The following is a 26,709-nucleotide window of genomic DNA, read 5'->3' on the forward strand; positions in this document are numbered from 1 at the left end:
AGCTGCATAAATTTTCATACAAAACTTGCATAATCCTGCATCCACTCTGAATTATTTGCATCTGACTATTCGTAGTCACTACATGATATGCAATAGATTGAATACTAAATTAATCACAAATTCCTTATAATCTAAAACTGCTCTGAGGCTCAGGAAAACCAATTGAATACAGAATCATTCATTTTCTTGGTTGCCAGTACAAAAAAGAAACATACTAATGTTTACCTTCCCAGTAACAAAATAAAAGCAAGGAGTGGAAAGGTATTTTACAATGTAAAATAAAAAGGTTTTCATACAGTATAGCTGACCACTAAGCAGAGTCATAGACAAACAGTAAAATCTGCTAGGCAATGGAGTTGAGGTAGCAGTTTGCCCACGTTACACCCTCAGTGTGTATAGGAATGGTCAAAATGCATGCACAGCAAATGCCTGTGTGAGATGTGTTGTCTGCATCTTTCAACATGAATAATAGATAAAAGGAAACATCATCAAAAGGTCTGGAAATATGTTATACAAAAGCAACAAGTCAGTGGTACTTTTATCACCTTTACTTTGCATCAAGCGCCATCTAGTTTCAAATAAGATCACTGCTGAGAGCTGTACAGAAAACTACTCACTGCTGGAACACAGTTCAGTTTACCGGTATACATCCTCATCATACTAAGACTGAGTATGCTGAATAAGAATATGCCACATACTTGTGCTTTGTATCAGGAATGTGTCACTCCTTAGATACCCTGGCTTTCTGGGTCCCCATAAGCTTCCTGCACTGCAGCTTTCCTCTAATGCAGAAATGTTATCACAGAGACACTTAAAGAGAATCTGTAAGTTTAAAATAAAATAAAAATTCTGATACTTACCTTGGGAGGGGAAGCCTCTAAATTATAATGGATGCTTACCCCATCCTCCTCAGCCACCCCCATCCAGCGCTGGCACCCCTGAACTATTAAAACCAGTACCATTGGCCTGCCTGCACAGGCACACTACTGTCTTTCCACTTGGGTTCCAGTGGAGATAGCTATGCCCGATGGGGTCCACTCTACTGTGCAGACAGCATGCACCTGAGCAGTAGAGCGGACCCGATCGGGCTCAGCCCAGTCTGTGTGGAAAGCCACTAGTGCTTGCACGCAGCACGATCAAATGCAGACAGGCGGTCTTTCAGGGGGGGTCAGCGCTGGATCCCCTCTGGTGAGGAGGACAGGGGAAGCCTCTTTAGGATCCAGAGGCTTCCCTCCCAAGGTAAGTACTCCCGAGGGGTACTTTTTTAAAATTTTTATTCTAAGTCTATGGAAGCCATTATAAGTATTTGGAAGTAATGCCTGGTATAGTAAACATGGATATAATAGAATTTGTTATAGCGAACCTGTTTTTTGGCCCCTGCTGTATTCTGTACCTGGCTGTAGGGTTGCAACGGTATGAAAACCCACGGTATGATAACCGTCAAAAAAAATACCACGGTATGACGGTATTACGGTATTACGCAATTATTCTCATTACAATTACCCTTATAAAATGAGAAAAGGTCAAAGTTGAACAAACTCTTCTTTGTTAAACCCTTAAGGGTTAATGTCCTCCTGTCATGCTTGAAATATTTACTCTTCTAAATGTCAAAAAAAAACAACAATACCAAAAGTAAATCTCAATCCAAAATTGCCAACAGAGCAATTTTTATATTTTGCTGGCTGTCATTCTCCCCGTGTCACATGACTGCCTATGGCAGAGAGGGCAGATAATAAGGCCATTTGAAAGCACAGTAGGTTAATATGTCTGCTTCCATGAATCAGGAAGTAGAAACTGTGCAGATTTATTTTAGGATTTGTATCAGCTGTAACAAAGAGAGAAATTGCTGTTGCATATCTTTTTGAGCAGAGGGGAGACCTTTTGAGTTCAGGTTTCCTTTAAAAATGCTGGTGGTACACTTTACTATACACATTAAAGTGTACCAGAGATGAAGCATAGTGAAAGTTTTATATATACCTGGGGCTTCCTCCAGCCCCATCATGCGCACGGATCCCTCCCACGCCGCCATCCTCAGCCTTTTCTATCGCTGGTATTGAGTCCCATAACTTGAGCCAGTCGCAGCCAGTCTGAGCATGCGCAGTGCGCTCTCTACAGCGGAGAATAATATATGCAGGCGTAGTACTATTTCTGGCTGCGACTGGCTGAAGTTACGGGACTTAGTACCAGCGATAGAAAAGGCTGAGGATGGCGGCGTGGGAGGGATCTGTGTGCATGATGGGGCTGGAGGAAGCCCCAGGTATGTATAAAACTTTCACTATGCTGTGTCTCTGGTTTCCTTTAAAGGATACCAGAGCTGAAAAATATAATGCAAATGGGGGGACATGTATTTAGTGCAGTCCTGGGCTGAGCTGCAGCAGAGGCTTTCTTTACAAAGTAGGGGGACAGAGGAGAACAGGGGGGGGGGGGAGCGGTGGGCATGAGGACTAATCATGACACATCACACAGACACACATCCATCAGGCAGACATCACTCAGACATCACACACACATATACATCAGGCAGACAACAAACACACACATACATACATCACACAGACACATGCATCAGGCAGACATCCATCCATCAGGCAGACATACATACATCCATCAGGCAGACATCCATCCATCACACACGCAGACATCACACACACATATACATCAGGCAGACACACATCCATCTCACAGACACATCACACACACATGCCATAAATATGCACACTGGCTGCATTTAAATACTGCACCTCTCTCACAGCAGCACTGCTAGTTATCTGCCGTCATAGCTTCAACTCCACGTGCAGTGCGTCTTTCTCTCTCTCCTTCTCCCGGGCGGGCGGCAGTGTTCATTTTCATGGGGGAGGAGCGCTGGCCATTCCTTTGAACACTGATCTGTATCAGTGTTAAAGGGACACTTAAGTCAAACAAAAAAAATGAGTTTTACTCACCTAGGGCTTCCAATAGCCCCCTGCAGCTGTCCGGTACCCTCGCCATCTCCCTCCAATCCTCCTGGCCCCGCCGGCAGCCACTTCCTGTTTCGGTGACAGGAGCTGACAGGCTGGGGACGCGAGTGATTCTTCGCGTTCCCAGACACATTAGCACCCTCTATGCTGCTATATGGTATATGATATATGCTATAGCAGCATAGATGGCGCTATTGTGGCCAGGAACGCGAAGAATCACTCGGGTCCCCAGCCTGTCAGCAGCTGTCACCGAAACAGGAAGTGGCTGCCGGCGGGGCCAGGAGGATCGGAGGGAGACGGCGTGAGCACCGGACAGCTACAGGGGGCTATTGGAAGCCCCAGGTGAGTAAAACTCATTTTTTTTGTTTGACTTAAGTGTCCCTTTAAGCTCAACTCTGCAGTCAGGGGAGGAAGGAGACTGCGTGCATTGAGCAGGAGGGAGCACGGGCTGTAGCCTTTTCTCATTTAGTGTAGTTATTTTGAAAGGAATCACCTGGTGTCTCCCCCTCTGCTCTTGTGGTACAGTCCACAATTAAAAATAACACAAGCAGATACATTGCCGGGGAAAAAGATCTGTGTGCGCTCCAGCTGTGGCCGCGTCATCACAGGACGCGCTTCACCACCCAGCTCCTGCACTCATGTCGGCAAGCCTCCCGCAATCGGGAACTAGCTTTGGGAGCTTGCCTTCCTAATTTGGAGGGAGACGGAGAGCAGGACAATGCCGGAGCGGTGGATGCGGAAATGCAGCCTAAACCGGTATTTCCTAAAAGTGCACGGTACGGTTACCATGCATTGTAAAACCGTGATATACCGTAATACCCGTAAATCGCGGCAACCCTACCTGGCTGTAGTGGAAAGTGGGCGGGCGTATGTGTCATACGTCAGTCAGAGATCAATGAGCTGTTGGCAGTCACTTGTAGCCTGCTCACTATCTGCACGCTACTCTGGGCCCGTGTGGATTACCTCAAAAACAAAGGCTGTTGGCTCAAGACCACAAGCCGCAGCAACTGGTGAGACCTATGCTTCGTGTGTAAGCTGCTTCCTGATTACTGAGGGAATTGCCTGTCATTTGTGACTTGCTTGTGTACATGACTGCAATACTATCATCCAGGCTGCACAGAAGTGTAGACAGAGGAGTATGTCATCAGTGATGTGTACCTGCATTAACTGGTGAGACCTAGGCTTCCTGTGTAAGCAGCTGCATGATTATTCCATGCAAATCGCTGCATACCGAGAGTACTGTCCATTTTGATATAGCTTAGATGTGGTCTGTACTTGCTTGATGAAGCATTGAAAAGAAAGAAATACTCCCAATTATTGACTGAATTAAGATACAATACTACAGTATTTGTTATTATTGTACCTCACATTGTGTATACTTTAAACTAGGTACGCTAGGTGCCGCTTGATTGACTCAGCTGTTTAGGATTTAGCATTTGCCCAGGTGTTTCCAGACATTGGCTACAGATCTAACACACTGCATCTTTAGGGACAATGATGCTGAAGTGATGCCAGACCGAATTGCTCTCCTCACCCACCAGAAGCTGTGCAATCAGCCAAAGTGTCTTTACTCCTCCCATCTTCATAAATACAGAATACACTGCTAGTCGGTATAGCATTTGGGCCGACCCCCCAAGTTTTGTCCCTGAAAAAAAAAAAAGTAATGTATGACCCATAGATAACCTGACCCCCCAATATCTCCCCCTAATCTCCTCCATATATGTGGGACAGAGTGCCTCCCCCCAGTACGTGGTGCATATGATGCAGAGTGAAACATGATTGCCGAGTGTGTTTGTCATGATGCAGTGTATGTAGGTTTAGCAGAGTGTATGTATGTTAGGAGTATGTTTAGCAGAGTGTATTTAGCAGAGTGTATGTGATGCAGAGTGCTGTGAATTATACATATAGCTACCTTTCCTCATCGGCTATCTTCCCGTCTCCCTTGCAGTTCTGTACTTACTACAGATCCAGGCTTCAGTGTCTTATGGTCTCTGGGCAGTCATCTTCCCATCTCCCTTACAGTTTTGTACTCGCCACTGAAATTTAGTAGCAGAGTATAGAACTGCAAGGGAAACAGGAAGTGGCTCCCGGAGAAGAGAAGAAAGTAAAACCTGTACATCTAGCAAGGAGAGCTACACGGGAGACGCCGCCAGGAATGAGGATAGGTTACTATCCCCCCACACACACGACTCGCATATAAGCCAACCCTCTACTTTTGGGACACCTTTGTCCCAAAAATTCTTATATGCGATTATATATGGTATATATCTAGCTTTAGAGAGTGACATTAACTGTTAACAGTATTAGGCCTCTTGCACACTGCATGCGATTCCGATTCCGCTTTTTAATCAGTTTTTACATCCGATTCAGATTCTGATTTGCAGTGTGCAGGGAGCAAACTGCAAATCAGAATCTGAATCGGATGTAAAAACTGATTAAAAAGCGGAATCTGAATCGGAATCGCATGCAGTGTGCAAGAGGCCTTACATGCAGGTATTGTCAGAATTTGCTGAGAGCAGTATGGTAGCCCCCATGACACAGAGACCATAAATTCTGCAACACTGGCCAGAAAACTTAGAGGTTGATGTGCATGACAGCCGCACACATTCATGCTGGACACGCTGATACTGTGTGCACACGTGGGTCCTTAGGTCTGCCTGGTCCCGTCTCCTCCCTGCCTACATGTTTTGACTAATCTCTGGGCTTTTCAAGGCAATCAGAGATCCTTGGATGTCTGATGTCTAACTGGTCCATCTATTGTGGGTCCCCTCAATTCATGTTTTAGGAGGTCTGAGTACATCCTTCGCAGTATATCCTGTAACCTTGACTGCTTTACAACATATTTATTTTGACAAATGCATTTCCTTTTATGCAATACCAGTTGCCTGGCAGTCCTGCTAATCTCTTTGGCTGCTATAGTGTCTGAATCACACACTTGAAAGAAGCATGCAGCTACTCTTCATCAGATCACCTGATCTACCTAAGAATTAGAGGCAGAGTATCAGCAGGACAGCCACACAATTTGCATTGTTTAATAGAAAAATATGTCAGCCTCCATATCCCTGATACTTCAAGTGTGCTTTAACCAGTTCCGGATCGTTGGTACATATATATATATATATATGCTGCTGTATATTTCACCTGCAGATCAGAGACGTATATATACACACTGCTTGCTTCCTGCGCAGTTTCCGTTCGCTATCGCGGCATCCCTGTTTTTCCGTGATCGGATTATGATAATCATCTTTTCTCAACCCTGATCACCGTGCCTGTTATAAACGAGGGCGAGACGCAGCTCCCATTCATAAACTGCTAGTTCCTAGCTACTGTAAACAGCAGATGGTGAACTAAGTGTAGTGCCATCTTGTGGTCAATAAGTAAAATACACCCAATCGCACCATAAGACACTGTTACATTCAAACATTTATTAAATATTTTTTAACCCTTTCTACCCCTACCCCAGTTACCAAAATAAATCTAAAAAAAAATAAAATAAAAAAAATGTACAACATTTAAAAAAATAAATACAAAAATAGCTGCCTTAGGGACTTTTTAAATATGTATCTCATGAGGGTATTTACTTTTGCTTTTCATTATTTTTTTTTATTTTTTTTAAACACTAAACTTTAAAACAATACACCTTTATTTCCAAATAAAATATCGCCATACACTGTACTAGGGACGCCATTTAAACTTTGTAAAACCGGGACAAATGGGCAAATAAAATGTGTCTGTTTGTATCTACAATAGCACATTTTATTTTTAAACTACAATGGCTGAAAGCTGAGAAATTATGAATTTTTGCAATTTTTTTCTTCTTCCCTGTAAATTCATATAAAATAAAATAATTCTTAGCAAAAAGTACTGCCCAAAGAAAGCCTAGTTTGTCCCGCAAAAAAATAATATATACAGTAGATCGTTTCATTGTGATGAGTAGTGAACATTATTGGTGAATGAATGGGAGGAGCGTGATGTGAAAATTGCTCTGGTCTTGAAGGGGAAAAATCCTGTGGTAGGAAAGTGGTTAAAGGGGCACTATTGTGGAATAAAAAAAAAAAAACGACAAAAGGTTTTTAGAGTTTTGTGTTCACAAGTCTTGTAAACATGCTATGTTTAAACCATGACAGCTGTTTAGCCGTCAGAAAGCTGCTTACTTGATGGGGTAGTCCCCTCTCCTCTTGGTCTGCTCTAACTGCTTTCTGAAACTGTTTCTTAAAGGGGTGCTATGGCGAAAAATTGCAAAATTTAAAATATGTGCAAACATATACAAATAAGAAGTACCGTATATATACTCGCATACAAGCCGAATTTTTTACCCCCAAACAGGGGGCCAAAAGTTGGGGGGGGTCGGCTTGTATGCGAGTCTTGGTGGGTGGTGGTCGGTGGTCCGCGGCCCCCGCCGCCTCTCCCCTTCCCGCTCCCCCCCGCGGCCGCCGCAGCTATTACCTGCTCAGCCAGCGGCCTCTTCCTCTAATCCGGCGGGTTGCCCTCTCCAATCCATGCGTATACCGTGTTTCACGCTGTGACGAGGCAGGAAAGAGCGCGGCTTCCTGTAGCGGCGATGTCACAGCAGCAGCACCGGGCGCGCTGCTGTGAAACACTTACGGTGGCCACAGGGGGAGCGTGGAGGGGGGGGGGGGGGCGCTATACTGGGCACTATACTAGCTATACTGGGCACTATACTAGCTATACTGAAGCACTATACTACCTATACTGGGCACTATACTACCTATACTGGGCACTAAACTAACTATACTGGGGCACTACCTACCCATACTGGGCACTATACTAGCTATATTGGACACTACCTACCTATACTGGGCACTATACTAGCTATACTGGGTACTTTACTAGCTATACTGGGCACTTTACTAGCTATACTGGGCACTATACTAGCTATACTGGGACACTACCTACCCATACTGGGCACTATACTAGCTATACTGGGACACACTAGGGGGGGGGGGTCACGCGGCCTGCACCAATCCAGCATTTACCCCCCCCCCCCCCCCGGCTTATATGGGGATCAATCATTTTTTCCTGGTTTTTCAGGTAAAAATTGGGGGGTCAGCTTATATGCGGGTCGGCTTATATGCGAGTATATACGGTATGTTTTTTCCAGAGTAAAATAAGCGATAAATTACTTTTCTCCTATGTTGCTGTCACTTACAGTAGGTAGTAGAAATCTGACAGAAGCGACAGGTTTTTGACTAGTCCATCTTTACATAGGGGTTTCTCAGCAAGGCTTTTATTCTTTATAAAGATATTCTATAAAAATGATTTAAACAATGGTGCTGGTGAGCTTCCCTGCTCGCTACACAGTTTTTTTTGGCAATTGGATAGAGCAACTGCCATTCACTAAGTGTTTTTGAAAATAAACAAATCCCTGAGAATCCCCCCCTATGAAGTGAAATGAAAAGATTGAGTGTGTGAAGGTATTCACCTTACTCTGCTCTCAGATCAATCGAAATGGTGATTGTAGTCATGAAATAAAACTTCGGATAACCCTAGGCAGAAACGCAATGGTAAGCATGAACCAAGTATGGAAAAGCAAACCAAATGTAGACTGGTTCAAGTCATTGTTTTTCCCATAACTATGTATGGCTGCGATAGCTGGACCCTAAGAAAAGCAGATAGAAGAAAGATTGACTCCTTCGAGTTGTGGTGCTGGCGACGGTTGCTTTGCATTCCATGGACAGCAAGGATGACGAACAAAGAAATATTGGAAAGTATAAGACCAGACATGTCACTGGAAGGCAAGATCACCAGACTCAGACTTGCATATTTCGGCCACGTGATTCCTTAGAGAAAGACCTAATGCTAGGACTAATCAGTGGCAAAAGGCGACAAGGCCGGCAGAGAACGCGTTGTTAGACACCATCAAAGCTGATACAGGATTGAGCTTAAGGCAACTGGCAGAAATGGTACAAGATCGGACAGCATGGAGAGAGGTAGCCCATAGAAATGACAAGAGTCGGATATGACTGAATGGATAACATCATCATCATGTATATGTGTGTAATGTAATTTATTAGGGTGTAATTTACTCTACTAGATGTGTTCCACATTTTCAAGGCACTCTGCAATGTGATACAAAATACAGTATGTCAGCACAAAAGCCGCATAATAATTATAATATTGATGTCAGTTGGAGACTGCTTACCCCATGCAGGCAAATTATATTATGAGCTGTTTTATAGTGTATGACGGGACCAGCAGCAAGTACTTATATTCAAAGAACTGCTTAAAGAACTAGGCATAAGCAGTAAGGGCTCTGGAAATTTGGATTTCTCCATGCAGACATCACAGAACATAATTAATGGTCAAGCGTTTTAGTAAGTAATTAATCTAAAAGGCCAACCAACACATTAGGAGAGCACTACACAGAGCTTATTACATTTGTTAATTCAGCCATTTCCGAGGAAGTCAGTCTGTCATTATAGAGCACTGTTTAAACAAAAACAAATTCTAATGATGGTTTGCTGCATCAATCCTCTTCACTGGATTTTCTTTCAATTTATGGAGCTTCAAATGAAACTTGTGATGCAAATGGCCAGGAGGCATTGGGCCATATGCAATTCACTTTTTCTCCTACGTTTTCTCCTAGGAGATCATTTTTCATCTTATGTTTAAAATAACATTTCAGCACTCTTCAACTGAAAAATTACCAAATAGTAGGTGAAAAAGTACTGTCAAAACTATCCTTTGCCTTTTAAGCCACTAGCAAGCAATAAAATACTATTTGCTAGGGCCTGAAAATATAACCTTGGAGAAAAATTGAACTGAATAAGGGCCACTGCCTCGGTTAATCATACCTATACAAATTTACCAAAAGGGTTCAGTAGCTACAGAGCAATACAAATCAGAATTAAGGTGCCCCATACACCTCTATTTTACCAGCAAATGCCGTAGTTATGATGGAATCTGCCAGATATTGATTCTGCAACATGGCCATCTGATCAGAATTTGAAATGATTTCAAGTCAAAATTGATTAATACAAATGGTGACTCCACAGACTTCCAATACATTTATGCAGACATCTATTCAAAATGTGTACAGTGTGTGGCTGTAATAGATCCCTATCTAATCTGAAAGGAATGTGTCAGATGGTTGAATTTGCTGCCCATCTATAAGTGTATGACCACCTTTAGGGCAGGTCAATGAGATGCAAATAACATCCCATTGTCTGCAAATTGTCTGCATCTTGATATAAGGCAAATCAAAATTGACAGAAGGTCAATTTGATTCGTTCAATTCCAAGCTTCATCTCATTGACCATTAAGTGAGGATTATTCTGAACTGCACTTTATGAGGCACACCTATGAAAATCCAGAGGTGCAAAAGCAAGTGAAAATTAGAGATGGCCGGAACCGTTCGCATCTCTCTAGGCCCATAGATTCAGAGATGTTCGCCGGCCGTTCGGGAACCGTTCGCAACATCTCTAGTGAAAATGCCCGTATGCAAATTACTTTTCTCCTGAGCTTTCTCCTAGGAGATAATTTTTCATTTTCTCTTTAAAATACTGTTACAGAACTTTGCAAATGATAAAATACCAAAAAATAGGTGAAAATGTACTATAAAATTTTTTGAGTATTTTCCTTTTGTAAAGGTCCTTATACACTAAATCAGTTGCTCTCAGTTACAACTGAAAGATAACAGATTTTCAGAGTAATGCCTATGTTTTCCTATGGCACAGTTCACACTAAACGCGTTTCAACTGAAAGCTTTTTACCGTTCCAACTGATGGATAAAGTCCAAAACTCTCCCCACTTCAAACTAGCAACTGGAGGAGATACCGTGCAGTATAAAGACTCCCTGGGGTGATCCTGGATCGAAAGATAACACTGAGACAGCACGTATCAGCTGTCGTCAAGTCTTCCTTCTTCCATCTGAGAAATATAGCGAGAATCAAACACCTTATCCCAGCTGAAGACCTACCTGCCCTGGTTCATGCATTTGTGTCCTTCCACCTGGACTACTGCAATGCCCTGTTCGTCGGATCCCCAGAAAAGGTTCTGCGCCCCTTACAACTAGTACAGAATGCAGCAGCCAGACTCCGAGCCAATGCCCCCCGCAATGCCCCCAGCAGCTCACACATCTCTGCAATACTGCAAACTCTTTAATGGTTGCCAGTTAAATGAAGAATCCATTTTAAAACCTGCCTGCTGACATACAAGGCTCTAAACCACATGTGACCCAAATACATAGCGGATCTATTAGAACTTTATGCCCCTCCACGCACCCTCCGCTCTGCCAGTAAGATGAATCTGGTTATTCCCAGGATACACTGAACATTTGGTGCTCGGGCCTTTTCCTATGCAGCCCCTACTATATGGAACTCACTTCCACAGTCTGTGCAAGAAGCTCCTTCTCTGGACAGCTTTAACCTCCTTAGTGGTAACCCCGTGCTGAACACGGGGTAAGCCGCCGGAGGGTGCCGCTCAGGCCCTGCTGGGCGGATTTACAGAATTTTTTTTTTGCTACACGCAGCTAGCACTTTGCTAGCTGCGTGTGCATACCGATCGCCGCCGCCACCCACCGATTTGCCGCTATCCGCCGTGCCGCCCCCCCCCCCCAGACCCCTTGCGCTGCCTGGCCAATCAGTGCCAGGCAGCGCTGAGGGGTGGATTGGAGTGTCAGCTGACGTCACGACGTCGGTGACGTAATCGCGATCGTAGCCATGGCGATGGGGAAGCCCATACAGGGAATCCCGTTCAGAACGGGATTCCCTGCAGGGTAAAACCACCGGTGGCGATCGGAGTGGTGGGAGGGATAGCGAAGCGAGGGGGGGAAGCGTTAAAAAATAAAATAAAAAAAAAAGTGCTGCGTTGCCCCCTGGCAGATTTATTGTACCGCCAGGGAGGTTAAGAAAAGGCTAAAAACCCACCTTTTTTCCGGGACCTTTGAGACAGCATAACGTAGGGTCACAACGCTTGCACAGGGAAAAAGCACTATACAAATATTATTGTTAACTGATTAAGTGTAAAAGGCATTTTACTGACAATGTGTGAAATTATCACCAAGGTAGAAACTCCATGTTGGGACAATAACACAGTGGAGGGTAGAAACCTTATATACACATTTAGGCCTTTATTTACTAAGGTTTTTTCGACTAGAAAAGAGCAGAGAACCTAACTCATCCATTGTCATTATTAAACAACTGTCTGCAGTTGGTGGAAAATGTTTGCAACTCTAACTTGAGTCATAGTAGACCGAAGAACATAAACCTGCACTGTGAAATTCAGGCTGTTGTGGATGTATTGTAGAAAGCCGTCACTGAAGGGGTCTACATGCTACTGCAAATACACATCCACTATTTAGTTAGCCTTTTAGCAAGTTTCACTATGCTCTGCTATGATGATCATGGGTGTCCTAGATCATTTATCTCCATAGTCTAGTGATCCTACGTTAGAACTGCTAAAATTCCAGCTCCAGTCAAACCTTTCTTTTTCAGTATTCAATCTTTCTAGTAACTTAAAACATCTGTGCGAGATGAATTGCTCTCTGTAGTGGTACTAATGCAGGAAGCCAGCACAAAAACAATAACAATGAGGTTTAATCCATTAGGCTGAAGCCAACATTTTACAGTCACACTGCACCCCTTCCCCAAAATACCATAACAGACAAACATACAGCTCATGATGCCTTGGGGTCCAGTGTTAATGCATTTGTACAACCTAGAACTGACAATCCTGCTATACACCATAAGAGGTAAGAGTGGGCTGTACTTTACTTTGTCATTTCTGTCTGTGACCCCACTGGGGAGACCTTTCCTCACTTTGTGTGTCCTCAATGACTGGATGCAAAATGTAATCTTGCCAACCAAAACGCAGATTGCAGTGAATACTTAAAGTGAACCCAAGGTGGGAGTGATATGGAGGCTTCCATATTTGTTTCCTTTTAAACAATACCAGTTGTCTGGCAGCCCTGCTGATCTATTTGGCTGCAGTAGTGTCTGAATAACACCTGAAACAAGCATGCAGCTATTCTTGTCAAAAATAAATAAATATGGCAGCCTCCATATAACTCTCACCTTAGTTTACCTTAAAATCTTAGCAATATTGTAAAGGTAAGAACACCTACCTTTTTTTTTTTTTTTTAACTATATCTATTCCCACTGGAGAAATCCCCTTACCCCCGGTGGTGCCACCAATCAAAGAATATCAGATGAAATCTCTAATGGGGATGTCCACAGTAAATGCTTACATTTTTCCTCATTATTTAAAAAAAAAAAAACATATGACAAAATTCTACCAGGGATTTTTAACACAAAGATATGTTTTTACATACATTGATCATGGTATATTTATATATCCAGTACTTAAAATATCCATAACACCTTTGGTTACTGTATGCTTTCTGAGTCAATGCCTTTAGGCTGTGTTTGTTGGAACAATATAAGGCCATTCACCCTGTCTCAGTGACATACACAATGTACAGAAGCACAGCAGTATAATGAGAAGTCTGAAGTATCTCTATGACTTATGGGAATTTCAGGCAATAAAAGTTATAACCCTTCTAAAAAACAGTTTACTTTCCTGTGACCTTTCCAAAACCAAGATTGCAAGGTATTAAAAAGGATTGATCATAAAATAATTTACCACTAAAGAAAGACAATGGGAATACAACAGAGCTTTCTGGTTGAAAATTGTGCTTGCTTGAACAAAATGTTATAGCTTAAATCAATATATTTTATAACCTGTTTTTTTACAGTACAAAGAAAAACAATTATATATAGTTTTACAGCTTTACACCTTACATATTTTTGCCTCATTTTCATTTAAATAACTAAAAATGGTACGTTTCATAAAGGAGCAACCTTGCTGTAAAATGCCATATACTTATTTTATTTTAACACAGGACTACTTAAAGTGAACCTGTAGTCAACCAAATGTGCAAAACCAACAGTTCTACTCGACAGCTGGTATCCTAAGATGCTGTTGTGTTTGATTATTTTTGCATTATGAGCCGCACATTCCCCCATATAAAGCTTATGCATATGCACAGATTAGAAAAATACCAAGTATTGTTTGTGGGCATGAATTTGGGAGTGAGCATACTATCAGAGAGCCCACATTACAAATATACTTAGGGATGTCTTCTGGGACACGCAGGGAAATAATAAAATATTTACAAAAAATGTAAGAGATGTACTCACTTTTGTGAGATTCTGTACATTTACCGCAAATCTTACCTTTTCAAGAATTTCCCACTTTATTTCCAACTGCATTAGGAGTCTGTATGCAGTAAAAACTGAACTCCCTCTTTATAATATTCATTCCACCAGGAACAATATTCAGCATTGGCTCCTTTATTTTAAAATATGTTTTAATTCGGGGAAAAAATATCTGACATTTGTATCCATACACAGCATTATCCAGAGTTAAAGGTCAACGTTTTCTCAACCCTTCTCCTTGTGTACAAAATCCATTAAGAGAACTATCCTTCACAAATGATCAAACCTGAATTATTTTCCAAGTTTGGTACCGGATGGTGTTGAGTACTGGTTTGCAAAAAAAAGTTTCATACAGTATTTTGTCCCTAGTTAAAGTTAAACATTTGTATACTGTACATAGCTCAAAAAGTAAAAACTGATCTAAAAACAGAACTTATGTTTAAAATACTTAAATTACCTGCCAGTCATTCATGGAACGTAAGGAGTGAGGCAAAGCGGCATTGTTGAGAGAAAGGAGCAAGATCAGCTCTAGGCATGTACTGGATGGGAATGTCAGCGAATGAGCTCCAGTTTCGTTTATCCATTTATTCACAAACCTGGAATTACACAGATTTGGTCAATGACAGTATACTGATCAGCAATAATGTTTAAGAGATACTTATTGTTAATAACTTACATCAGCAGTATCAAAAAAATAGAACTTGGGGCATCAATTCTCTTATACATTTACTGTATACCTAAAATGAATGGCTAATTATAAATATAAGCTCTTTTTAACCACTTCAGGACGAGAGCAATTTTTCACATATCAGCGCTGCTCCCATTAATTCGCCAATAACTTTATTACTACTTACCACACCTAAATGTAAACGTATTGTTTTTTTCAGGACAAATTAGGGTTTTAGTGAGTGATATTTTTGTTTTGTAATTATCGTATTTTCTATGCATTTTTAAAGGGAAAATAAGGGAAAAAATTGAAAAGAAAACCCACACCATTTCTCGATTTACATCCATTATAGCTTTACAATAAACAGTGCTAACTATATGTTAAACCCACAAATGTTATTTGCTTATGCATCCTAGTTATTACAATGTTTAGATTATGTTCCTAGCAAAATATATGGTGACAATATTGTATTTGGAAATAGGCATTTTTTGCTTTCTCATTGTACACTATTGATGATTACAACACCTTACTTGCAAAAATAACAGTAATATACCCTCATGGCATACATATTTAAAAAGCCAAGTTTTTAAGGTAACAATACATGCATTTTCTTTGATATTCTGTCACCTTGTTTTCATTTTACTGGTTTTGGTACAGAATATACAAAAAATGTATTGCTTTTGATTCAGATTGTTACTAAAAAGAATACACAACATAGACATAGCTCTTAACCCTAAAATCTATTCTACTACTTATCACAGTTAAAATGTTACCACATATGTCTCTTGTAGTTTTACTAATACTTTCCCAAGCTTGATCACAAGTTTGATAATTAATTTTTATGTTGGATTGAGTTTGTCCCTACATATTTCTTATGCGAGCTGGTTCCAAGCTTTAAAAACACACAAAAATGTATTCTACAACTCCTCCAGGATAAAATACCACATGTGCCTCATTTAGTAACAAAGTAGTGGTGCACTCTCCACAACTACAGGTCCTTCTCAAAAAAATGTGCATATTGTGATAAAGTTCATTATTTTCTGTAATGTACTGATAAACATTAGACTTTCATATATTTTAGATTCATTACACACAACTGAAGTAGTTCAAGCCTTTTATTGCTTTAATATTGATGATTTTGGCATACAGCTAATGAAAACCCAAAATTCCTATCTCAAAAAATTAGCATATCATGAAAAGGTTCTCTAAACAAAATATTAACCTAATCATCTGAATCAACTAATTAACTCTAAACACCTGCAAAAGATTCTAGAAGCTTTTAAAAACTCCCAGCCTGGTTCATTACTCAAAACCGCAATCATGGGTAAGACTGCCGACCTGACTGCTGTCCAGAAGGCCATCATTGACACCCTCAAGCAAGAGGGTAAGACACAGAAAGAAATTTCTGAACGAATAGGCTGTTCCCAGAGTGCTGCATCAAGGCACCTCAGTGGGAAGTCTGTGGGAAGGAAAAAGCGTGGCAGAAAATGCTGCAGAACGAGAAGAGGTGACCGGACCCTGAGGAAGATTGTGGAGAAGGACTGATTCCAGACCTTGGGGGAAGCAGTAGACTGAGTCTGGAGGAGAAACATCCAGAGCCACCGTGTACAGGCGTGTGCAGGAAATGGGCTACAGGTGCCACATTCCGCAGGTCAAGCCACTTTTGAACCAGAAACAGCGGCAGAAGCGCCTGACCTGGGCTACAGAGAAGCAGCACTGGACTGTTGCTCAGTGGTCCAAAGTACTTTTTTCGGATGAAAACAACTTTTGCATGTCATTCAGAAATCAAGGTACCAGAGTCTGGAGGAAGACTGGGGAGAGGGAAATGCCAAAATGCCTGAAGTCCAGTGTCAAGTACACACAGTCAGTGATGGTCTGGGGTGCCTGTCAGCTGCTGGTGTTGGTCCACTGTGTTTTATTAAGGGCAGGGTCGATGCAGCTAGCTATCAGGAGATTTTGGAGCACTTCATGCTTCCATCTGCTGAAAAGCTTTATGGAGATGAAGATTTCATTTTTCAGCACGACCTGGCACCTGCTCACAGTGCCAAAACCACTGGTAAATGGTTTACTGGCCATGGTATTACTGTGCTCAATTGGCCTGCCAACTCTCCTGACCTGAACCCCATAGAGCAGGGGTCCCCAACCTTTTTCAGCCCGGGGACCGGTATCCAGACCAAACTTTTCTCTGGGGCCCGGAAGAGGGGGGCGGGGTTAGTGGCAAAAGCAGCCCCCCAATTGGAGTGGCCCCCCCCCCCCACAGATTTGGAGTGTATAGTTAAGTAGGTAGTATCTAGGTATATTTGCCCCCAGTATAGGTAGCTAATAAAGTTGCCCCTGTATAAGGAGCACAGTTGCCCTAGTATAGTTAGTATAGTACCCAAGTATAGTTACCCATATATAGCTAGTAGTTACCCCAGTATAGCTAGTATAGTTAGCCCAGTATAACTAGTATAGTTACACCTATGCAGCTATTATAGTTAGCCCAGTATAGCTAGTATAGCTGCCCCAGTATAGTTAATATAGCTACCCCTGTATAGTTAGTATAGCTACCCCTGTATAGTTAGTATAGCTACCCCTGTATAGTTAGTATAGCTGCCCCTGTATAGTTAGTATAGCTGCCCCAGTATAGTTAGTATAGCTGCCCCAGTATAGTTAATATAGCTGCCCCAGTATAGTTAGTATAGCTGCCCCAGTATAGTTAGTATAGCTGCCCCTGTATAGTTAGTATAGCTGCCTCTGTATAGTTAGTATAGCTGCCCCTGTATAGTAAGTATAGCTGCCCCTGTATAGTAAGTATAGCTGCCCCTGTATAGTAAGTATAGCTGCCCCTGTATAGTAAGTATAGCTGCCCCTGTATAGTAAGTATAGCTGCCCCTGTATAGTAAGTATAGCTGCCCCTGTATAGTAAGTATAGCTGCCCCTGTATAGTAAGTATAGCTGCCCCTGTATAGTAAGTATAGCTGCCCAAGTATAGCATTGAATGCCCCCCTCCCTCCGCGGTCGCCGCTCCTGTTACCTTATGAGCTGGCGGCCGCTTGCTCTTCTATAATCCCCAGTGGCCCCTCTCCTCCACGCTCGGCTCTATCGGCTATAACAGCAGCGAAACCCGCGGCTGCTAAGGAGGAAGTAAGCAGGAGAGCTGCTTCCTGTGACGGCGAAATACGCCGTTACTATGGTAACCACTCTCCTGTCTCCTTCCTCCTTAGAGAAGAGCAAGCGGGGGCGGCGGCCGCCGCGGAGGGAGGGGGGGGGGGGGCGAGCGGCCAGACCCGCCGCGGCCCAGCTGGAAACTGCCCACGGACCGGCAGTGGGCCGCGGCCCGGTGGTTGGGGACCCCTGCCATAGAGAATCTGTGGTATATTGTGAAGAGAAAGTTTAGAGACGCAAGACCCAATACTCTGGATGAGCTTAAGGCCGCTATCGAAGCATCCTGGGCCTCCATAACACCTGAGCAGTGCCACAGGCTGATTGCCTCCATGCCACGCCGCATTAAAGCAGTCATTTCTGCAAAAGGATTCCCGACCAAGAAAGATAGCCCATTGGGGACACATTTTGCACGTTATCACAATAAGGACCCTACGGCAGTGTTCTCCCCAGAAATATTTTCCAGCCGGGTGGCATGAAAAAGTAGCTGGGTGGGAAAGAAAGGTTACGCAGGGTGCTGCTGAGTCAGAAAGTAAGGAAACGCTGAAAGGAGAGTGAGGGTCACACTGGCTGGGTAATCACACTGGCTGGGGAGAGGTCAGCATCACACTGAGTGCTACTGGGTGGGACGATAACCTGTTCAAGAAACAAAAATCGCATTGCGAATGCTCACAAAATTCTGTATGCAGTGCATTTGTGATTTTCATACAAATCGCAACTGTAGTGTGAATGCCACATAGTGCAACTTTGTCATAGCGATTCTCTGTTCGCTGGCGTTCAGCAAAGCTCTAAGGATTCCCTGAAAAGCACCTGTGTGAATGGGGCCTTAGTGCCATAGCCCCATCATCACATATATGACCTGACACCATTCACCATCCCACATTCTTGTGACCTGAAGGACCTGGGGAAGGGGGCATTGTACATGCTGCTCTGACGGAGAAGAAGAGAAGAGAGTCTCCACTGTAGTAGCCAGCGGGAGTGACTCACCAAAAGATAACAAATCAAACCGCACATTTTCAGTGCAGACTCCAGCTGAAAGTTCCCGCGGTCTACCTGTTCCTCTCTCTGCTATGAGATTTACCCGCCCTTCCACGCTGCTGATAGGAAGGAAGGAGCTGAGGAGGAGGGCGGAGATGGTGTCTCTGCTTGCGTTCCAAGCTGTCATGTCTATTGTGCGGAGGAAAGAATTTATGATGCAGACAGCGGCCAATCACAGCAGCCGGGCGGGAACAGAGATCTGGTGGGCGCTCCGCCCAGGTAATAGGCTCTGGGGAGAACACTGCTACGGGGTTACGTTTTAAGGGGATGGTGAAGCAAAAGTTGTCACATAGAGGAGGGGTTATTGAAAATGAATTATACAAGATTGAAGCAACCTGGATCTACCGTCTAGGGACAAGAATACCAGACGGTCTGAATTCTGATTTAAATATGGTATATTTCTTGAAATAGAGACTGTGGGGATGCAGTTAAGAACAAGGATTACCCTCTGCAAAATATGGTTATTTTGGAAAGTCTGACGGATTGTTAAACTGAAAGAAATATGAAAGCAAGTTTGCCCTTACATGACAGAAAGAAAGATGGTGGACTGTCGACAGGGAGGAGCTTGACAGACGTGTTTGAGAGCCTCTATAAGGAACAGATGCTGCAGGCAAAGCCAATCCCATTCACTTTGAGAAAGCCCCGTGGGCGGGGCGAAACGCGTCAGTGGGCGGGGCTTGGCGGACACATGTGAGCGCTCACTATCCTGGAACGCCGGGCTGCACCGCAAATTTCTGCTAGCGAAGAGTAGAAGGACCGAGGCAGTAAGCGTGGGGAGGTGATGCGACTGAAGCATTGGGCATCCGTGTACGCAGGAGCCCTGAGCGGGAGCTCCCTCTGAAGTACGCAGCAACTGCGGAAAGGTCGCGAGTACAACTATACTTGCAATAACATACACCTATGATTGGAATAGGACGGAAGATTCACAGACACATGATCCAGGCTGCAGCAGCAGCAGGAACTTTTGAATCGTGCTGGCCAGGAGATGTGCACAGTCTGAGGAGATGACTGTTTTGTGAAAACATGAGTAGGTAGGAGGAGTGACTTGATATTATCCATTATTATATATCCCCACCTAAGGTGACACATACAGTTTCCTAAGGCTATCAAGGGAGAAAAAGGACTGGTCTGGAGACATCTTCACCTGTCTTAAAGAAACAGTGCACTGTAGGTGTATGAGTGTGGAGGCCTCGCTGTGTGCGCCGGGTGGAGGGCCCACAGATGTCCTAACATGAGTGAGTAACCGATTGATTTGCATAGGCTGCGGCTGGGTGATCAATACGGTGTAATACTATCATGAGGACAGTGGGATATTGAATATGGAAGCTCCTGTGTCTACCTTTGGTTTTAGAATTTTAAGTAGTGTGAACTAAGTTTTGTATTATGATATTTTGCAGGCTATTATTAAAAATTAAATAAGCACATGAAGACACTCCAGTTGTGGTTTTTGTAGGAATGGGAGCACATTTATTTGATTTGCATGCATTGTGCCACATAGAGGAAAATGCTTGTAAAATCGCATGTAATGTAAGTGTATGGGCTGCACAAAAATCACATTGGTGTGCGATTCCCAAAGTGCACAAAATGGGAGGAGGTGTTCCAATGTAGTTTGCAATGAGTAAACTTGGGTAATGAAACTTACCTCAGGTAGGAGGTTTAAAGATAATTTTATTGGACACAGGAAAAGATGATGCATTTTGCGGGACCTTAATTTGGCTGAAGCAGCACAACAGATCTGACTTGGAGGATACCGATTGAGTTGATAGACTACAGGGGACTGGTAGAAGCCCCGGGTAAGTAAAAATCCTCTTGTCCCCTTCCTCTCAGGTTTACTGCTGCATTAATAATAAAGTAGCTATTGTCTGGCAGAGCTCAAGATGCATACACACATCCAATTTTTTGGGGGCCAATTTTACCACCTCCACGTAGTATGAGGCCAACAGATATTCTAGAATACTATGAACAGATTGTTCAGGTAAGCTTTCATACTCCATGGTAGTGGTAAAATTGGCCAATCATTGGTCAATTAAAATTGTATGTGTGTACCAGGCTTCAGGCTATTGTCTCTGGAACGGTTAGGCCTCTTTTCCACGAACTGTTTACAGGCAGTGAAATGCCACTCAAAAGCTCACAACTGCTCACTGCTGCTTGGTAACTGCTTGTTGCTGCCTGGTAACTGCTGACTGCTGCCTGGTAACTGCTTGCTGAGCACACAGTTCAACAGTTTGTGGAAAGGAGGCCTTATGCAAACAACTTGGTACTCTTACACAGAGGCGCTGAGCTTTGCACCAGACTTGAGTTTTATGCTCCGTTTCTATTGCCTGATGAAGCGGGAGATGCCCACGAAACGCGTTGCACTTTCTGGAGTATATAAATACATTTTTGTTGTTTTGAATATACACAACACTCGTGTGTGTCTGCTTGGGGGAGGAGTCCACCTCTGCCTCCTATCATTTTAAACATTTTAGAATATTTTATCCTTTTGGCGCCTCTGTCTGCTTATACAGTTCCTGAGTCCACCCTTGGTGGAGGGGTGTTGCCCCTTATTTCCTATCTACATAGAGTGACTTCTTAATCCTGAGTGGGGACAGGTCTAATCTCCTCACCTGCTGATACAGTGATTACCTGGATTGTAACCCATGAATGTGAGTATAAATAGATACTTACCGTATTTTTCGCCGTATAAGACGCACTTTTTCTCCCCCCAAAATAGGGTCCCTGCGTCTTATACGGCAAAGGCAGGGAATCCCCGACTTACGAACGCCCGCCGATACGAACCGCCGACCCGCCGCCATGTCGGGGATTCCCTGCCTTTCAGTGCCTGCTTGGGTGCCTTCCTCCCTCCCTCCCGCCCGAGTTTTCTGATCCCCCGTCCGTCCCCGAGTGTCAATAGCGGCAACTTACCTTTCACATGCTCCCGCGCCGATCCCACATAATTGTGCTGCCCCCGCTAGCATGCGCTCCCTCCCCCTTGCGGATCTGGCCCCCCCGGGTGTGTGAAGTAGCGGCAGCTTACCTCCACGATGCGCCCGCGATGACTGGAGACATCCCTCTCCCCGGCACTTCGCGCTCTAGTGACTGGCTTGAACTGATGATGCACAGTTCAAGCCAGTCACTAGAGCGCGAAGTGCCGGGGAGAGGGATGTCTCCAGTCATCGCGGGCGCATCGTGGAGGTAAGCTGCCGCTACTTCACACACCCGGGGGACGGCCAGATCCGCAAGGGGGAGGGAGCGCATGCTAGCGGGGGGCAGAGCAATTATGTGGGATCGGCGCGGGAGCATGTGAAAGGTAAGTTGCCGCTATTGACACTCGGGGACGGACGGGGGGATCAGAAGACTCGGGTGGAAGGGAGGGAGGAAGGCAGGGGGCCACAGGAGGACACATGGGGGGACAGAGGCGATATGAGGGGCAAGTGGAGACACATTGGGGGCCACAGGAGGACATGGGGGGCACAGAGGCGACATGAGGGGCAAATGAGGACACATTGGGGGCCACAGGAGGACATATGGGGGGCACAGAGGTGACATAAGGGGCAAATGAGGACACATTGGGGGCCACAGGAGGGCATATGGAGGGCACAGAAGCACGCATGAGGGGGCACATAAGGACACACAGGACACATGGGGGGGCACATGGGGACACATGGGGGGCACAGGACGACACATGAAGGGCACATGGGGGGCACAGGAGGACACATGGGGGCACAGGAGGACATATGGAGGGCACATGAGGACACACATGACACATTGGGGGCACAGGAGGACACATGAAGGGCACATGGGGGGCACAGGAGGACACATGGGGGCACAGGAGGACATATGGAGGGCACAGAAGGACACATGGGGGGCACATGAGGACACATGGGGGGCACAGGAGGACACACAGAAGGACACATGGGGATATGGAAAGCACAGGAGCACACATGAGGACACACAGGAGGACATGTACAAGACGCTCCTGGAATATGGACACACCAGGCTTAGTATTTTTTTTCCCTGGTTTTTGCCCTCCAAACTTGGGTGCGTCTTATATTCCGGAGCGTCTTATATGGCGGAAAATACGGTACTTGTCATATCCACTTACCAGTACATACTACACTATATTGGGCTCTCGGGGTCTCTATTCTGTGTTCAACTCGGTACTCTTGTACTCTTCAGACTCCTAGGCCTCTTTCACATTAAATAATGCATACACGAACAGATTTCATGCATACGTTGCAACGCTGATTAGCGGCGGTAGTTCTAATACACCCAATGGGAAAATGCAGGCGCCGGACTTTATGAAGCTCCCAGAGGCATTACAACATAACTCTCTGGAACGCTTTGTCTAATGTGAAAGTTAACATGAAAGTGAAATAGACTCATGTTACCTTTGTAAACGCATCCTAGGCGCAATCCGTCAAAATTCACGGATCAGTTCGGCGTTCTCCACCCGGCTAGTTTTGTTGAGCACCCGCCGGTCATCGGCTCACTTCCTCCTCTGCTGTAAGCAGAGTTGTGCAGAGAAGAACCAGCCCTATATTCTCTTATCTCGCCCCACCCGGCTACTTTTTCATGCCAACTGGCTACTTTTTCATGCCACCCAGCTGGAAAACTTTTTGGGGGAGAACACTGCAGCTCCTAGTGTGAAAGAGCCCAGAGGGCTGGTTCACATGGGCTTTTGTAGGCATCTGTCCTTGTTGTTTACCGTTGGGATTGTCCGATGCTCGCATTGAGACTATTTGGAGCGTTGGTATATAGATCTCTTACTACCTGGGAAGATATGTTCGGGCTCTGCACACCTGGACAGAACCACAACAGCAATCAGATTTCACCCACTGATGTTAATGGGAACATTTTGAAGGCTGCCATTCTCAAAGTAATAAAGAGTCCCCAAACTTGGCACAGTTGGTCACTTGGTGACTGAGGTTAAAAGTTCTGGGAAAGTGGGCAGAGCTTAAAAAAGTCAATTAAATTTCAGCCATTCATTTTAAATGGGAAAATGTAAAAATGCTTATATTGTTAATGGTAGGGTTCTCAAACTTGGCACAGTTGGTCACTGGGCGACTGGGATTAAAATTCAGGAAAGTGGGTGTAATCTACGACAGCAAATCAAAATTCACCCATTGATTTTCAAGGAGAATATTTAAAGTGCTGCCATTATTACACCGTTAATGGAAGAAAACCTGCTACAGTTGATCATTGGGTGACTGGGGTTCAAATTCTGGAAAGGGGAAGGAGCCACAAATGGCCAATAAAATTTGTTTCTCCAAGATGATCCGGCACAGCTCTTTTAATCAGAAGATTATTTTATTGGATCATAAAAATACAAACATTAAAGCTGCATAGTGGCTACGGTCCACCGTTTCGGACCATCACAGTCCTTGTTCACGCCACACAGACAAATGAACAACTGCAGACATGCTCTTTATATAGTCAAAGCTCTAACATGGCAACCAATTAGAGGAACCTATGCAAATGACTGGACCTGATGGGGAACTACAGGGCTTGTCCAAAAAGGGTACCGCCCTCCCACTCCATTGGTCAAACATTTTGATATGCATGATGTCATTGCAGTAACAAACATATAAATAGAATTATGAACTGTTACCTGCCGCTTAAGCAGTGCATAGCAATCGTGCTGGATGAATATTTGTGCCATCATCATTGGAGAGACTGAGAAATTTCATCAGTATCAGTGAATTGAATGATAGCGTTTTGCTTCTCTAGTCTGCATGCAGGAATTGTGCTACATGCCATAATATGTACTTCTCCAGCTAGATGTCACACAGCATGTTGCTTTGCTGACAACATCAAGAACTTTTTCTTGGGCAGGCCTGTCCTATAAGAGCTCTGAGGGTTGAAGACAGGGAGGTCTACCTGTGGTGGTTTCTCTCCCATGTCAGGGGTATTGCTTGTGGGTGGCGTTGGGGCTTGAATCCTGGGTCTTTTTATATGGGGGGGTTTTGCACTCTGGGGTTCACACTGCGTTATCTTTTATAGAATATTTAGCAATAAATGGATTTATACTTTTGCAATTACGGGTTTTTGAACTTTTTTCATATAAATAGAAGCATTTCTAACTCTGATCTATAGCACCTGTTAAACATCTAAAAAGATCCTGGGAGGAATCCAGGGCATCATGATGCAGAGGGCATGGGTTTGGAGGTGTCATACACAGTATAAAACTGTAAACGAAGAACCACCGAGCGCTGCCCACCTTCACATGACAACCAATGCGGAAGGACGTACGGAATGACGCCTCTACTGGTGTCCTATTGCCATCGCGATGCGGAAAAACAGACGCATAGTACGCGTATAAAAATACGGAGCAGACACAGACAAAAATACGCATGCCCAATGCTATTAATAGGTGACCTGGATTCAACCCATAAAAAAACACCCCTAGTTCTATAATGCATAGTAAAAAAGTGCAAAAGAACCTATGATACAAAAGTGACAATGAGAAGGGGACCCAAAGGACACCCCCACCCCCAAAACAACAGACCCAGAGCCATGGAACATCTACCACACAAAATTTAAGTCGTATTCCTTATTTAATCCCCCACGACCAATAGTCCCCAATTCCCTAATCCAACGCGCCTCTCTTTTTAAAGAGGAACTGTAACATAAAAATATCCCCTGGGGGGTACTCACCTCGGGTGGGGGAAGCCTCCGGATCCTAATGAGGCTTCCCACGCCGTCCTCCATCCGTCAGGGGTCTCGCTGCAGCCCTCCGTGGAGTCCGGGCAGCGGTGACGTCATTATTTACCTTCCTGGCTCCTGCGCAGGCGCTCTGACGGCTGTCGGCTCCGAACTACACGGAAATACCCGATCGCCGTCGGGTCCGCTCTACTGCGCAGGCGCAAGTTTCCTGCGCCTGCGCAGTAGAGCGGACCCGAATGAGATCGGGTATTTCCGTGTAGTTCGGAATGGAAAGCCGCCACAGCGCCCCCGCTGGAGCCAGCAAAGGTAAATATTGAAATGACAGTCGGCACAGTCGCCGGCTGTTCGGAGGGCTGCGGAGAGACCCCCGTGGGACAGAGGACGGCGTGGGAAGCCTCATTAGGATCCGGAGGCTTCCCCCACCCGAGGTGAGTACCCCCCAGGGGATGTTTTGAATGTTACAGAGTCTTTTTAACAATTCTCTACCCCTATCACCCCTAAACCCACGGGGCACCCCATCAATAACTTGGACTCTAAGCTAACATCATGTCTAAATTGAACAAAATGCTCTGAGACTGCATGATCCAAGCTTCTACCTCTAATGTTAGATTTGTGTTTAGAAACACGATCTTTGAGCTCCTGTGCGGTTTTTCCCACGTAGCAGCTGCCACATGGACATTTAAGCATATAAACAACAAAGCGTGAACAACAAGAATAGCGACCTCTATTTGCATATCTCTTACCAGAAGAAGGGTGAGAAAAAACATCACCTCTAATAATGCTATGGCACATGTGGCAGCTGAGACGAGGGAAAGTACCACACACACGGGGCACCTGTATATTAGACCCACGATTAGGGTCGGAGTGAACAAGCCTGGATCTTAAAGAGGGGGCCCTTCTGTAGGAAAATAAAGGAGGCTGCTGGAATTCAGGAACATGTGGGAGGGAATCTTTAAGGGTGCGCCAATGTTTAGTAACAATACGTTGTACCTCATCACTGATAGTATTAAAGGTAGAGATGAATGCTATTCGTCCCTCATCCCTACCCCCATTTCCTCAACTTATTTTTTCTCTTTTGGTA

At 44.3% G+C, this 26,709-nt stretch overlaps 1 protein-coding gene across 1 annotated transcript in view; it reads right to left on the reverse strand.

Moving 5' to 3' along the window:
- UBE3D (ubiquitin protein ligase E3D) overlaps positions 1-26,709 on the reverse strand; it is a 250,014-nt gene that overhangs the window by 85,702 nt on the left and 137,603 nt on the right. Inside the window, exon 9 of the mRNA XM_068281549.1 lies at positions 14,592-14,730. Coding sequence (XP_068137650.1) covers positions 14,592-14,730 — 139 coding nt within the window. The remainder of the gene's footprint in view (positions 1-14,591; positions 14,731-26,709) is intronic.

The sequence above is a fragment of the Hyperolius riggenbachi genome, chromosome 4 (genome assembly GCF_040937935.1).
Source record: "Hyperolius riggenbachi isolate aHypRig1 chromosome 4, aHypRig1.pri, whole genome shotgun sequence".
In the NCBI taxonomy this organism is placed as follows: domain Eukaryota; kingdom Metazoa; phylum Chordata; class Amphibia; order Anura; family Hyperoliidae; genus Hyperolius; species Hyperolius riggenbachi.